The sequence below is a fragment of the Melopsittacus undulatus genome, chromosome Z (genome assembly GCF_012275295.1).
Source record: "Melopsittacus undulatus isolate bMelUnd1 chromosome Z, bMelUnd1.mat.Z, whole genome shotgun sequence".
Classification (NCBI taxonomy): domain Eukaryota; kingdom Metazoa; phylum Chordata; class Aves; order Psittaciformes; family Psittaculidae; genus Melopsittacus; species Melopsittacus undulatus.
The window spans coordinates 16,934,200-16,950,392 of NC_047557.1; the positions used below are offsets into that span (position 1 = coordinate 16,934,200).

General features: G+C 36.9%; 1 protein-coding gene across 1 annotated transcript in view; it reads left to right on the forward strand.

The window, feature by feature from the left end:
- PARP8 (poly(ADP-ribose) polymerase family member 8) overlaps window positions 1-11,750 on the forward strand; it is a 63,561-nt gene extending 51,811 nt beyond the window's left edge. The window contains exons 17-26 of the mRNA XM_034072694.1: window positions 1,140-1,205; window positions 2,465-2,532; window positions 2,892-2,940; window positions 3,748-3,860; window positions 4,027-4,099; window positions 5,910-5,979; window positions 7,426-7,502; window positions 8,425-8,494; window positions 10,483-10,567; window positions 11,377-11,750. Of these exons, the coding sequence (XP_033928585.1) occupies window positions 1,140-1,205; window positions 2,465-2,532; window positions 2,892-2,940; window positions 3,748-3,860; window positions 4,027-4,099; window positions 5,910-5,979; window positions 7,426-7,502; window positions 8,425-8,494; window positions 10,483-10,567; window positions 11,377-11,479 (774 nt within the window). The 3' untranslated portion in view covers window positions 11,480-11,750. The remainder of the gene's footprint in view (window positions 1-1,139; window positions 1,206-2,464; window positions 2,533-2,891; window positions 2,941-3,747; window positions 3,861-4,026; window positions 4,100-5,909; window positions 5,980-7,425; window positions 7,503-8,424; window positions 8,495-10,482; window positions 10,568-11,376) is intronic.
- The last annotated feature ends 4,443 nt before the right edge of the window (window positions 11,751-16,193 follow it).

The following is a 16,193-nucleotide window of genomic DNA, read 5'->3' on the forward strand; positions in this document are numbered from 1 at the left end:
GTCTTCTTTACTATAAGAGATTCAGCTCCAGAACATAGCACAAGCATGTGACTACTTTCAGCATTTCACAGCTTTTTTAATCATCTCTGAGAAGGCATTTGAGTATAAACTCTAAGTTGCATTCAAGGTTATTTCGAAACCAAGACATTCTTTTAGGGTAAAAGTTCTAGATGCAGAATTTTATATTCTTTGTGTCTTTCAGTGTACACATTGAACGCAAAGAGTAAGATGGCCTTTGGGAGGTGTAGATCACGTAAACTAGGGGAGTTCCAGTCTGTCTCTTTATTCTTAAAGTGGTTATTTCTGTCATCTCATTTTCTCCTTACAAACGATTATGTCATTAAATGTAATTTGATCACATGTTGACATAATAGTCAAGTTTTGTACAAGCATCCATTTTGAAGTAAAGAACTGTGCTTCCCTGTGTGCTTCTCAGGCTACAAATGCTGCCTCTCAGGGCAGCTCTCAAGAAGGTGTGAACCATTACATCTCACTTGAGCCATTACGCCCAAGGGTGTAAATGAGAGCTTTGGATGTCCTGCACTGGAATGCATTTCACTTTTTCTGAGCGAAAGCTAGTTAGCAGTGGTTGTTCCTAAGGAAGGAATGAGTGTTTCCTGCAGCATGTGAGAAGGAAGACTTGCTTAGAAGGAGACTGATAAGGAGACAGCTGGTCTGGTAGCTGGACAAGGTGGAAGTTTGAAGCAAATGAAGGAATATGCATGAGAGTCACCAGAAAAGGAATAGAGAGCCCCTGAGCTGGCAGGGCCCAAAGTGCCTCCCAGCTTCTTGCCAGCATAGGCAAGGTGAAAGCCCATGGGCAGAAGTTGGCAAGACCCAAAGATAGGGAACAGGGAAGCGTGTGTTGGAATTTCCAGTGAAATTCAATCACGAAAAACAATCATGACAATAACTGGGGGGGGGGGGGGGGGGGGGGGGGGTGGTGGAATTTTCCTGGACTATGAATTAAAGAGTCTATGAGGTGGAAGGAAGCTAGTGGTTAGAAGAGTTTGAAAGGATTGGTTTGCTGACCAATCCTTTCATCCTAGCTTTGTTTTTCTACACACTCAAAAGAATTTTTTTCTAGAGCCAAAGACTGACATTGTTTTAATTTATTTGCTTATTTTATGCTACATCAGAAGAAGAATTATGACCGAGTCATGAAAGCATTGGACAGTATCACTTCAATTAGAGAGATGACACAGGTGAGTTTTTTAACCTAACTTAATAGCTATTTCTAGAACTAGGAAGATGTTTATATTACTTGTGTTGAGTGGGGAAGTCAATACTATAATCTCTTTCCTATAGGGTTGCAATAATATTAAAATAAGTTTTAAAAATTGGCAGTCAAATAAATGTGACGAAGTAGAACTAAGATATTTTGAAGTTTAAATAGAAGATAACAGCAGAATGGGACATGTAACGAGATAATCACTAATTGCTGGAAATACAAAAAAAAAAAATTGAGCCTCTTATTTCCAAAGCAAAATAAATTGATCTTGTGATAGTGTTCTGAAGGATAACTTTATTTCTAGCATAGCAAAATTCTTGATCAGCTAAGTATTGCTAGGGACTTGGAAGCTTAGGTCTCTTGGGCTGCTGCCATATGATTTCTCAGTATTTACAGTGGGACAGATAGCCATACTTATGTTTATTGTTACACTCCCCTTCCCCAAACAACCCAGCCATGTTTATTGTTACACTCCCCTTCCCCAAACAACCCAGCTGTTTTTGACTGGTTATTGAAATCTCTTCCAGGTACCTTACTTTTGCAACTGGTGTATAACTGTAACATCACAATTTATAAATCTGACTTTATATGTATTTGTGAAGTACTTTTAGGATTCTGGAATGAAGAATCATGGGGAGGAGCAAAATAAATTGGATATTAAATTTCACATACTTCTGTTACTTAATGTAACATCTTGTAAAAATTTTTAAAGCCATTATCTCTGTTACCTAATATAGTGTCAGGTAAAAATAAAAATTACCACTATTTTGCTCTCTTTAGTGTTAAAATAATTCTTGGACTTTGTTTATATGCTGATACTGTATCTTACCAGTTTATACCATGAAATGGTTAAAAAAATGGAGTGGGTTATCTTGTAGTATTTTAAAGAACTTAATTCTGTGAAGTTCCAGTCCAATTTCTTAATCCAAGAACCAAACATAAATAGATGTCTTTTACTGTTCTCCTTGATACCACCAATGTTTGCTATAAAACAGTCATTTTGATGCTAGTTATATGATTATTATGTTACTCTAGGGAAAATAATTGCTATATTAATTCTTGTTGTTGTCAAAACACATTTTTAACTGTACAACACTAAATATCAGTAAAACTGTGAATTGAGCATAATAATGAATCCCATGTATTCAATTTAGATGAAATCTTGGGCGATCTAACATACAGAATTTAAGCTTATGATTTCAACTACAAATAAAGAACATAACTCTCTTCTAGGCACCTTACTTGGAAATAAAGAAGCAGATGGATAAACAAGACCCGCTTGCACATCCTCTTCTACAATGGTATAAAATTGACGCACATGAGATTATAATTATTAAAGTACCAAGTGTAATGCATAATCACCAGTGTGATTTGGTATCAGCTCACTGTACAAATTAACGCCAGGGTTGACATTTGCAACTGCAGGTGTTTCAGAACTGTTTCTGGACATCATCTGGGCTCTATGAAAACACTGGAAAGACTCCAGTTTGTTTGTAAGGCCTTTGAATTAATTTTCTAGTCAAGATCTGGTCTACTTCCATCTCATAGACTCAAAGGGCTGCAGCTGGGTGCTTTGTGGTGTCCATTCATAATATATTTTTACGAAAAAAAGTTCTGTTTGGTTACCATGTCTAATAATACATCTAACTGTTTCTTTTAGGGTTATTTCTAGTAATAGATCACATATTGTGAAGCTACCAGTGAATAGGGTAAGTCTCGGTGGGTTCCTTATTATTTTCTCATTTCTCATGGCTCTTATTAGCATTCTAGGTTGGAGTCTTCTAGCCAAATGTAGTTTGAATGTCTACATTCAAACTAATCACATGGACTCCATTAATAGACAAGGGAGAGAAATAGACAGTTTCAGGTCAAAACTTAGAGAATCATGTTGTGAATATCTGAAAAAGTTCAAAGGAATAGAGTTCATAAAAGCCTATTTGAGGTGAGTGGCTCAGATACAAGTGTCTACTTTGTAGTCATCTGACGGGGTGAGAATAACTTCACTATTTGTTTTGTTACCACACAGAATATTAGATACAGAAAGCAGTATACAAAAGCACAATGTACCTGGATATGACACATATAAGTACATCTCAAAAAGAGGTTTTGAATTTTAGAAGGATGGTGCTGCGATTCATTTCTGAGTGTGTACCTCTGATCCTCTGATTAAGGGCATAGTAATCTGCAACCTTTTAGCTCTGAACCTTAGTTCAAAGACAGCTTTGATCAGAACACTGTGATGAAATTGTTCAGTTAATTATCTTACTAGAGCCATATTAGGCTGAAATCTGTTTCATTATCTTCCATAGTTTTCATAAACTGGAAAACATTTTTACTGTTTGATTTTAGCTTAAAACTATGGTAATAAGACTAATTTCAATTTGGTTCATGTAGTTACCAAGATGCAGTCATGCGTTGTGCAGAATAGCATGGTATCTTAAGAAATTCCGTTATGTAAATATAATGCATTTGTGTTAATCAACTTCCTTTCACTTGTGCACTGTTATGTTTTACAGCAACTAAAGTTTATGCACACTCCCCACCAGTTCCTACTTCTCAGCAGTCCACCAGCCAAAGAATCCAATTTCCGAGCTGCTAAAAATCTCTACGGAAGTACCTTTGCATTTCAGTAAGTGCATATATTCATACTAATCCAGGGTTATCAAAATACCATGCTATTTTTTCATTCTTGCCATGTAAGGTTTACATTTGTGAATTTATTGTTTTAAAGGATTATTGATTTAATTTTACATTTTATGCTGTGGATTTTAATTCTTTTTTTTTTTTTTTTTCAGTGGTTCACACATTGAAAACTGGCATTCCATCCTGAGGAACGGCTTAGTTGTTGCTTCCAATACGAGGCTGCAGGTAAACAGTAAACTAAATAGACTTTAGCTAACCTGTACGCTGCATTAGATACCAGATTAGGCACATTTCAGGAGGTGTGGTTCTGGTAGTCATATATGTGGAAAAAGGATGATTTCATTACCCTCTTCTTTCCTGGAAAAGGTACTTCCTGATGCAATTAAAGTGAAATAATGTGGCTGCTAAAATGGCTAGAAAATCCCATTGCAAGAATCAGTGCTTCAGTTTTACACTACAGAGCAGCACCTCCAGCAGGCTTAGCACTTTACTGCTTAAAAGCTGGGTTTGAATTAAAGTTTAGAGCTACCTAAACTATCTCCATGTTGTAGGATCAAAAAGCATACTAGATTTACAGGCCCTGGGTTTACATCATCTTCTCCTCTGGTTTCTTTGGAAATGGAAATATAAGTGTACTGGCCAGGAGGGAGCTGTAGCAGACTTCAGTGTGTTTTCTCAGACTGAATCTTCAGGAGACCATTGTTGAAGAGCAAAGCAAACAATACCAGAGGGACTGGGGAGCTGTAACTAAGTGTATTTTAGCATCATGTCTTTGACAGCTCTTCCCTAGAGCTGAGTCCTTGGTACCTCAGAGGAGGACCCCAGGGTGCTGACTAAGGACTGGGGTACACACGATACTGAAAAAAAGAGAAATTGAAATCTCTGCTATTTCTCTTAGTGGTTTGGGTGTTTTTATTAGTATCTTTGGAAGGTACTAAAGCAAGCAGGATCTACACACAAAAATTCATCAAACTGCTTTGTTTATGCTTGGGTTTTTTTTTGTTGATGGTTGAAATACTGTGAATAATAAAGCACAATTTTATGCAAGTGATCATTTTTAGATCTCTCACACACCTAAGTCATATCCTGAACCCAGTTCGTATTTACCCCAGTACCAAACAGTCAGGAAGTTACCAAGAGTCCTGTACAACATTATAGTATTTGGAGGAGTGAAAGCATGTATGTGTGTTCCTATGAGAGCTCTGGTGCATTGCAGAGACAATGTAAATACCATTGGGTCAGAGGAAAAAAGTAAGAGTAAGCATGACTCTGAAGACCAGTGGTCATAACAGCTATCAGACAAGAAAATGACTGCAGGGCTAATAAGAAGTGTTCACTTTTGTTGCTTAGCCCAAGCTTCATGACACAGGACAGTGATGTTGATGAAGAAGAGTCTTCCCTTTCCTCTGTTCTTCTCAGATAGCTAGTAGTGTTATTGCTAAAGCACAGTCCTGCAGTGATGGGATCTATATGTCTGAAATGACTCAGGCAAAGTTTGATTGAACCCATTCTTACAGTACTCAGGTTGAGCTAATGACTAAATTTTTCTGTAGCATCTGACCAGTGTCATCACTATCTCTTAATTTCTTACCTTAGAGAAAACAAAAGCAGCTGTTGCTACTGTTAATTCACAGAGGCTCTCTTAGGCTATGCTTCCTGCAAAGGTTTTGATGTGACACACATGTTGAGCTTGTCCATGCTCATCCTTGTTAATGCTGAGGTGTACCTGCCCATGTACAGAAGCACCCTCTGCAGACATTCTCCCTGGTAATGATACATTTAAAATCAGAAAATGCAATTTTAGATATAAATCTGATGTTTGGATATTTGGACATGGTTCCCAGAACATACAGTATTTTGGCTGTGTATTTGCAGTGTGATTTCTTTAGCATTTTTTTTTAACTTTATTTATTATCAGGAAATAAATTAGTGTAGTGGGGCAGATGCTTGTCTACATCACGTCTTGTTCCTATCATTATTATTTTGTCCAGATAACCAAATTAATGTTAAACAATCACTTTGGTTTTTTTTCCAGCTCCATGGTGCAATGTTTGGAAGTGGAATCTACCTTAGTCCATTGTCAAGCATATCATTTGGTTACTCAGGTGATACTTATAAATCACTCTAAAGCTGGAGAAATATAAGGGGATATTTTAGTCTACTGCTTTTCTTACCCAGCTTCACTGTTTACAACACTGTATTAAATTTTATCTCTGTAGGCTGAAAATTAACTTATTTAAAAAAGAGAAAATCTAAATTCCCTTATTAAATACTATCCTAATTTTCCAAGGTGCTGGGTATCTTGAAACTGTTCTTGAAGTAAAGAGTAGCTAATACTGGATGCTGTGTGTAATGGAACACAGTATCTGTCAGTATACTGCCTAAGTTCAGTAGGCAGTATCTGGCCTAAGGCAGTATCTGCCTAAGTCCATCTAACATGAAAAATAGATATTCATCAATAGATGTGTTCAGCTGTGTATATTTAAGATTGTTGCCAAGTATCACCCCGTCAGGATTACAAAGAAAGTACAGAACAGTGTGCTTACTTTACCATGAGAAAGAGATGGATCATAATTTGTCCCATTAGTAAATGCAAAAGTGGGTCATACAGAGTTTTCCACATAAGAATTGAATCATAAATAGAAGCATAATAGAGACAAGATACACTAATGTGTATTTAAGAAACTTTAGAGATTTTAAAATATGGTGATTTTTTCATTTAGGTACATTGTATTTACCATTTATGCACATATAAAAGTACCAGTGTAAGTGGAATGCATGTTTGTGTGCATTTAGATAATTTTGAGAGTTTTAAGTTACGTTTTCAGACTTTCAGTATTTTTAGGTAATGTTAAAATTAATTTCTAAAGCTCAGCATTTTTTACTACTACTTATTGAATTTCAATAACTGATTTCTAAATGCACTTTTAGCTTTTCAGAGATGACACAAATACAGAAACTTTTTAGGACACTCTAAAGGTGCAGGTTTCACTATTGCTATCTAAAATGACCAGTTGGCCAGCATTGCTTTGTCAGCTTCAATGATTTTCTCATCTTTTTACTTGTCTTGGTCCTTCCATCCAGTCTCCTTTAGAAAGGAGGACTGTGTTGCTATGAAGTACGTCATACTTGATGACAGTGAAAACCACAGAGGAATCCTACACTCCCTGTTCCTTCAAAGAGTTAAATTTCTCCATAGTTCAGTCTGTGTTTGCAAACTGCCAAGAAGTATGGGATACTGAAAAGGCAAGAAAGCCTGTAGCAGACAGAATACAATACAGGAATTTTATATAAACCAACATGAGGAACAGAAAAGAGATCTGAGGCACAAGTGTGATCTTTAGTGGATCCAGTGTGGCTGACAATTTAATACTTTTATGTGTAGATAAATTAACCAAGATAGACTTTAAAACGAAATAAACAGCTACTCTTAAAAATTAATTAGGCTTCCAATAAGTCTATATAAGGTTTCTGTTTCATTCTCTACACTTTACATTGCTTATTATGGTATTCATATGCCAGAGTATTTTACATGACTTTAATATTCCTAGGGATGAACAAGAAGCAGCAGAAGATGTCAGCTAAAGATGAACCAGCTTCAAGCAGTAAGGCCAGTAATACATCACAGGTACAGTACAGCAACCATCTCTGAAAGACTTACAGTTTTATGCTTGGGAACTTGAGAGCTGAAAAGGAGGTAATATTCCCTTTGTGAGAGCTAATAGTTTTATTTTGTTGAACATTATCAACAGCTTCAGGGACTGCAAACATCAACTACAGCCAAACTGCTTTAGTATCAATTTATGGAGTGTACTGCAGGTCTTGTGCGCTTCTTTTCCAAGCAGAAGAATTTGGGAAGAGAAAGAAAATGAAATACGGATTGCATTATAACCATTAGCATGCCCTTGCTTTCTGAGTTCTAGACTTATCGAAAAATGATGTAAAAGGAATTGAAAGTGGCTATTTATAGGAAGTCAGTTTTACTTTTTCACATTTTTTGCATATTAAACCATTCCAATTCTGCTTTATCTAAAGCAAACTGATAACATTTGTGTTTAGGGCTAGATTTTGAGAAAAAGATCTTGACTTTGTCTCCATTGTTAACACATAGAAACTACAGAATAATCTCACTTTGGAGACAGATTGGTATGTAACAGCAGAAGCCCTTAGAAATGGGAAAGCTAGTAAATTATCAGGGTAGTGGTCAAAGAATTGGTGGTCAAATTCACCTTTTTTTTCTTCTGCTGTCCAGTTTTTTTATAAGTAACATTCATAAATTTCTAATGGTATTACACATTCTGTAATAATTAGGAACTTTTCTTTCTGGATAAAGGAGTTCAAATCCTACCTACAGTAATCCAATCAAATAACATAAAATTTTTTTTAGAAATTCTTTTACTTTTAGAAATAAAATAGAAAAGTTTTAGAAAGTCTGCCTGTGTCTTTGTTCATTAATAACCCACTGAAGATAGCAGCCCTCTCCTTTGTTACTCTTTCACTTAGTTTGTCCTACTGCACTAATTAAGTTTTCTCATGTTTTTACATCCCAGTCACAGAAGAAGGGACAGCAGTCACAATTTTTGCAAAGCCGTAACTTAAAATGCATAGCCTTATGTGAAGGTAAGCTGAAAGCCTTTCAAAAACTGTTTTAGTTATGGATACAGTGTTACTGGATGCTAATCAGTGAGACCTTTAGTTCCAGTATTGGTTTTAGGTAAGACGCTACTGGTGGGTGTATGAGTACTTACTTAATAGTTGACCTTTGTATTTCAGCTTGGAACATTTCCCTCTTCAAACAAATCTGCATGTGCTGAATGAATATGTAATAATCATGTGCATATAGTGACTGATCATTTGGTCTGACTTTCAAATGCGATTATATTCCTAAACCATCAAGATGACACAAGTCATGGCCTTTACTTGAAACACTGACTTCTTGCAAGGTCTTGACAAATGCATGAAATACCTAAAAGTCAGAAAAAACAGCTTTTCTATTGAATTTCCAAATAATTTCTCACTGCGCAGGCAAATAGACTGTTCATCTGGTAAGCAGTCTGTTCTCTCTGACTGCTTCATAAATTTTGTGAAGTTAAAATCTGGTACATACTAGTACAGTCATTCTTGAAAGACCTGACTATTCTCTTACTAACTAAGGAAGCCTCAGCAGGTTTGGAGAGCAAAGGATTATGAAATTTGAATGAAAATTGTACCAGTAATTGGTAATTAGTTTCATTGGCCAAACAAAAAGAAATTATACTAAACTCAGTTTGCCCTTCATTTGGAGAATTTGTTTATTTTTAGAAGTAAAAAGACACTGGAAAAGATATTATTCAAAATGAAAGTGTTAAGATATACACACTACTTTTGCATACGTATATATATTTTGAGGGTGCTCAAAGGAAATATTTAATGTGATTAAGGAGATGTCAATCAGCCTGAAAATCCAATTTGAACTGGACAGTTCAGTTTAGTTTAGTTCTAAAATTTTCAGAAGAAAGTATGAAATAAATCTAGGGTTTAGTAGAATTTACTTGGCCTTTAATGCATGAATTTTCTAAATAAAAATTACATCTTTAACAGGGACTTTTTAATAACATTAATCATAGCCCGGTATATTGGCTGTGATCCTTCTGCAAGGCCTATTGTCCCTCAAGAGTGTCAAAAGCACCTCCCAGTTTGGTATCATCAGCAAACTTGCTACTGGTGCATTTGACTTCTGCATCCAAATCATCAACAGAGATATTGAACATAGCTGGCCCTAGAATTGAGCCCTGAGGAACAGTGCTGGTGACCAGTGGTCAGCCAGATGTAGCCCCATTCACTACAACACTTTCCTCAGCCCTTCAGCCAATTCATCCGTTGCACCATGAACCCACTCACCCCACAGTTGAACACCTTGTCCAGAAGCATGCTGTTTCAATACATTTATTGAAATCTTTTCAAATGCAGATTGATGGTATAGCTTCTACCTATAAAATCTACCTGCCTACCCTTTATTTCAATAAAAAGGTTTCTTTTCCTTATTGTCGTCATTCTGCAGGTAAACAACCTATCATCAAATACATTGCTATTTTCTAAACACTGAGCAAGTTTCAGCAAGCTTCATGATCCCCTTGAGTCATAATTTCTTTGCTTACTTTTTTAAAAATATATTTGGTAGTATTTCACATCTCAGATATGTCATACCTCAGTTTCAGGCTTTGTATTTAGTGGGGTTTTTTTCCTTTGGCTCAGCCACCATCAAACAGAAATATCTCTGTTCCAAAGTCTGATTAGTTGACTCATATCCTCCTTAACCAGCCCTATGGCCATTTAAAATCAATTTTTAATAAATATACTTTGTCATTTTTCATTCCAGTTAAATGGCTCACACACATGAGACGTTTGTGTTTACTGGAAAATATAGTGAATTTAGGAAACAAAAATCAAGTTAATCTCCCTATTTGTGCTAGCAGCCAACTCAGATTCTATACCACATTGCAGACATGCCTAGTTGAAAACTACACTTTCCCAGGAGGCTATTTAAAGTGTATAAAAAGGCAAATCTTTTAAAGCAGTATTTTCCGGGCATGTTTTCATCACAATGAAATTTATTCTTTCCCCCATAGTGATAACTTCATCCGATCTGCACAAACATGGAGAGATATGGGTAGTTCCCAATACGGATCATGTGTGTACAAGATTTTTCTTTGTGTGAGTACAAAATTTTAACATTAATCCTCAGTCTGTCCTGGACCTTTTTCCTCATGTTCCCTCCAATAGATGTACTTGAAGTAGATAAAAGATGTTCCTGCTTCTTTTCAGTATCAATTTTTTGTCTTTCTCTGTACATACTTTTGTTAGGTTTAGTAGCTGTTTTGTTTTGTTAGGAGGTTCCACGTTAACATCAGGAAGAACTTCTTTACTGTAAGAGTGACAGAGCACTGGAACAGGTTGCCCAGGGAGGTTGTGGAGTCTCCTACACTGGAGATATTAAAGGCCCGCCTGGACAAGTTCCTGTGTGATGTACTCTAGGTTACCCTGCTCTTGCAGGGGGGTTGGACTAGATGATCTTTCGAGGTCTCTTCCAACCCTTGGGATTCTGTGATTCTGTTACAGAATAAATGAATGGAGAATTACTGATCTTTTCCACTCTGTAGCAATACCTCATATTACAGTAAGCCTACCCATATATTGTAAAATATCATTTCTATTCGATATTATGTTTTAAAGTTGAGGAATTCATTAAAGAATTCTTGTTTATAGTGTGAGCTTTTTCCCCCTGACCCTTTGGGTCCTAGTGGCTTATTCAGCATCAGGGTTTCAATGACAGTGGCAGCCTTACCACCATTCACTGTGGAGTTTAGGATCTCTATATGGTGGTGAAGTGCAGCAGAACATTTTAATAGAAACATATTAACATATGTAATAATCACTCTTGATTATTGAATGAAACAGTCATGGATGGTTTTAGGTAGATTAATAAAACACTAATTTGATTTTATTTTCTTTACTTTTTTTAGTTATGAAGATGGTCAAGTGGGTGATACAAGTATAAATACACAGGAACCAAGCATTCATAAAGAGATTCTTCGAGTCATTGGCAATCAAACTGCTACTGGTTAAAAGGACCACTCTTATTTAATTGATGTGATTTGGAAGCCTTCCTCAGTCTCAAAGCTGGATTTTGAACTGAAGAAGATGCAAAAAAATAATTTGTTATTATTAAAAGCAAATTAACCCTTTGAATACTCACTGTTTTCTTACTTAGTATTTCTTATCTCATCAAAATACCTGAGATGGTATGAATTAGCAACTGTAGGGGTGCAAAGTCTATTAATATACTACAAATAATAACAATTAAGCAGGCATTTGGGTTGCTCACAATAAACAGACTTTAAAAAGGAGTTTTGTGCTGATATTTTTATATTAAACTTCAATTGGAGGTTTTAGTACTCTATACTGGTATTTTAAATTTAGAATGACTGAATTACAAGTGAGAAAGAAGATTTTATAGCGGAGCACCTGTATTATGCAGGATACTTTGCTATAAGTGAAATATTCTCCTATTTAAACATTATAAAAGGTTGTCTGGGACATGTCAAATTAAAAAGATTGGTTACCTGCAGCTATCTTTGGTTGATTTTATTTACACAAATGCAGCTAGGACTTAGAGTCAAAGGTTAAAACAACAATTTTTTTTTTTATGTAATGGGTGCAACAAAACAAAAAGTAACAAATGTGATGGTGTATATTTAGTTTTCTTTGTCTTCTCTGGAAACACTGTCTATCCGTTAAGCTTAGTAAACTTCTGGAAATCCTGAAGCTCTTCCTTTTTACAAATTTGGTTTTTATATACTAGATTTTACAGTTTCTTGATATCAACAAGATTCTTTAATGCTTTCATCTTCAGTGAAACTGGTCTGTGGTTGAATTTAGCAACATATTTAAAAGTACATGGTTAATTGAGTTGATTGTTCATACATCAGAAAAATACAGAAAGAAAACCAACCAAATTTTCACTGATTTTTTCTTGTGAAGTATTTTTATTAATTTATTCCTAAGGGAAAAGAGCCCAATTCAAATCTCTCTGCCCTTCAAATTAAGAACTCCTTTTTTTCCAAGTGAGCATGATGACAACACAGATAGGGAGGGACCCAGCCTCCAAGGCATATAGCTTATCCTGTGCCCTCATCAGTGCCCTTGGTGGCCCTCACGGTAGCTATTCTGAAGCATTAATCACCACCTTGACTATGGAGAGCAGTTCAATTTACTCATCTGTGCAACTATTATAGGTCATCTCAGAATGCAAAAATAGACTAAATCCTCTATAATTCTATTTTTGTAATAAAGATACTGACGCACAGATATATTTTTTCTTTCAAACAGAACTACATTAGATATGTTGTAATGGGTGATTCCTTCTTCCTGGTTCAAGCTACACTCCCTTACTACTTGCTGCAATTGAGGTTCCCTACAAGTAGAATAGTATTATCGGGCCTAGGAGCATATACTTGGACATGTCTTTTAGCATTTGAAACCTATTTACTGGGGACTTCAGTTTTTCCAGGTTCACATTCAGACTTGTAAAGCCAATCCTGTTTGCATATCCCTATTTTGCTACTGAATTTCTGTTAGCTTTCACCCCCATTTAGTGAACTCCTAGATTGAGAATCACTACTCTAATTGTTATCTTTTGTGTTGGGACAAAAGTAACTTCTTGAAACAAAGATTCCTGAAATTTGTCAGTCTATGTAAGGACTGCCTTAGGTTGTGTAACTGCACAAAATCACTGTAATTCAGAAGTGCAGCTGAAAGCCCAGAAAGATCGTCTCTGTATAATTTGTCCTGCCATATTTATCTAAATTGCAATGGTTTGCATAACAAAAAGAAACTAGGAAGCAAGTTCACAAGGATACCATATGTTGGCTTGACAGTCTTAAAGGGCCACACTCTAGGAGCCCTTCTGAAAAAAAATAGTTGAAAATAAAGGTGACCATGAGTGAACTGGAGAAGCCAAGTAAGCAGTGATCTTCCCTGTACCATCACAATGTACCAGGGTCACAGGTGAGCCACTTGAAGGAAGAAAACTGTAATGTAGGTATAACAGCAAGTCAGCTTTGGTTTGCACAGTGGGGTCATAATACCAGCTGTGAATGATGCCACCATTAAGTACATGGGAAAATACATCTCTGGCAAATTTTAAGACTACTCTGTTTTAAGACAAACAAGACTACTTATTTTAAATGAATGAGCAAGAGTAAGGGCCAGCACAGAGGAAAGCAGGGCCCTGAAGTGTATGGAGGACTTCCTGTTGTAAGATGCCACTTCAGGGGGTACTGAGGCCTATGCGTGGAGGAGGGTGGCCAACAGTAGAAGGCAGAATGTGATGAGCACAGATGTTATAAAGCAGTGGTAGAGGGCAGAATTTTTCAGGCAGAAAGGATGTTCTAAAGGGACAAGGGAGTTGCTTGTAGGAAAGAAAAACAACTGAGGTCCCACTGCAGTGCCACCAAATTCCTGACAGGCAGCATCAGCAGATCAGGTCCCACATGGTGCATGGCAGGAAAAGGGACTGGGAGAGTGAGGTTGCAGTGTGGGGTAACATGGGCATGGGACAGCACCATGCCCAGGGAAGCTGGGCCATGTGGGAAGGTGTCATGCTGCAGAGGACAGTGCAGGGACACAAGCGCAGTGTCACATGCAAACAGCAATTGAGTTAAATCAAAATTCACTCGATAAACAGTAACTCAGTCACTTTTTTATTTAGCCAATATATCAACAGGATGCTGCTTTTAAGGTGCTATATTATCAGCAAATGACCAGGAGTCTTCAGCTCGTTTAAACAGAGTATTAGTTCTTAATTTTTAAAGGGAGGCTCTTCAGGGGCTTATTACTCAAAAAAAAAAAGAATATATATATAACCCTTCTATAGCAAGTCCGAAAGTTTAAACAAAGACTTTATCACAGAGAACTTGAATGAAAAAGCCCGAGGATGAGATTTTCCTTGAAGAATTTTTCCCTTGTGGTTTTATCCAAGGGCGGAAGTTACATATTGCCAAATTCTTCCAAATACTTGCTTTCACATGTATTCCAGGGGATGGAAGTAAAAAGAAGCCATGGTCATCTGAGCAGGGACCCTGTGTTGTCCCCAGAGCCCTTACATTTCCCTTCTTCTATTATCATGCATATGTATTGGTGAGAAAGCAATCTTTCTAACTCCCACTGTAAAGATGCCAGCTTTCCACAGATAGCTTTTAATCAAACAAAATAGAGTCCCAGGCTCTACTATCTCTCATGACAGAAATCTCCATGAACCCATTGCTATCTAGCTGTGACCATGTTCAGCATGGAGCAACCAAGGGAGCTGTTGAGGAAAAACTTCTTTCTACATCCCACAACAGATTACAAACTTACAAATAAAGAAGGTTTGACACAAAAATTATGTTAATGCCTTAATGTTTCACCCTAATTATGAACTGACATACTGAGAACATTGAGAATGGAATAAAAAAAATACTATTTTAAACCTTTCTTGAGATTCAGGCAAATATTTAGCATTCAAGGGGTTAAGCAATTTGAGTTATCTTCTCCTAGGATATGAATCAGCATAGCTCTGTTTTCTTTAGCAGTCCTACACTCTTTTGATAACCTGTCATTGGCTCCATAATATGATAAACTGACCAGTTTGTGTAACATTCTGCGTTATATTTTACAGAAACTAGTTGATGACACCAGGATTATTTATGCATATGTTTTTCTTCTAAAGCTATTGAAAAATCGGTGTTAATGCTGTATAATTTTAGTATTTTAACTGTTGGTACTAAAATGCATCCAATGAATAATGCTAAGATGATGCTTTTGTTAATACAAATACAAGATCACTCCCAATGAAGACTTTGTCCTTAGATCAGTTATGATTTGCTTCTAGTCCACTTACTAATGCAGAAGCAATTGGAGTACTTCCAATGTGGATGAGTACAAAGTGCAAAAAAAGCACAGAAAGGGACAACGGAATGTAAACAATTTACAGAGAAACACTAAAAATTCCCCTAAAATATAAAAACTCTATACTCATTTAAGTATTATATTAGTTTCAATGGATTTCTTCTTTGCTCTAGAAAATGTAAGTCACATAGATACAAAGAGTACAAGCCACGACTGACAGGGATGTAATGCTATGAGAGAAAAAGTGCTCTGTCACCATAGCATTTTCACAACAAATGGATCTGGGGCTAGACCCTCTGTTGTGCTGAGCACCTATCAGAAGTGTTAAGGTTCAGACCCTAGAACAAACATGGGTACCACCTACTCCTCGCTCTCATGGTATCTTTTTAGAAGCCACTGAGGCAAAGGCCCATTGTGATGGGGTCAGCATGCAGATGTGAGCAGAACTCAGCTTCTCCTTGGTTGCATGATTGTGGGACAGCCCCTGTGGTGGAAGGATGAAGAGGGGAAACTACTGGGAGGCCCCCAGCAGATGGGTCAAAGCCTCACCATGCACAGCCCCTCTGCCATCTGCCAGTGCAGGAGCAGCCTGGGATGTGGCTGGCCACACATCCACTGGTCTCTTGGGACATGCAGGGTCCTGTGGTGATTTCATTGTAAATCCAGGGCATTAATCTCGTGTCCTGTGCAATTTCTTTGTTACAAACACTACCTCAAGGTGAAAGACGAGCCTGTTGTCTAAACTGAGCAAGGTCCATTGTCTGGAGCGGTTAAGATTAGGTGTAGCACTGAAAGTTGTCAGAAAGGATCTTGCGTCTTGTCAGCCAGGACTGTGATAATAATCAAATTTATTCCTTAAAGTGCTCAGAAGTGGTGAAACACTTGTGTTTCA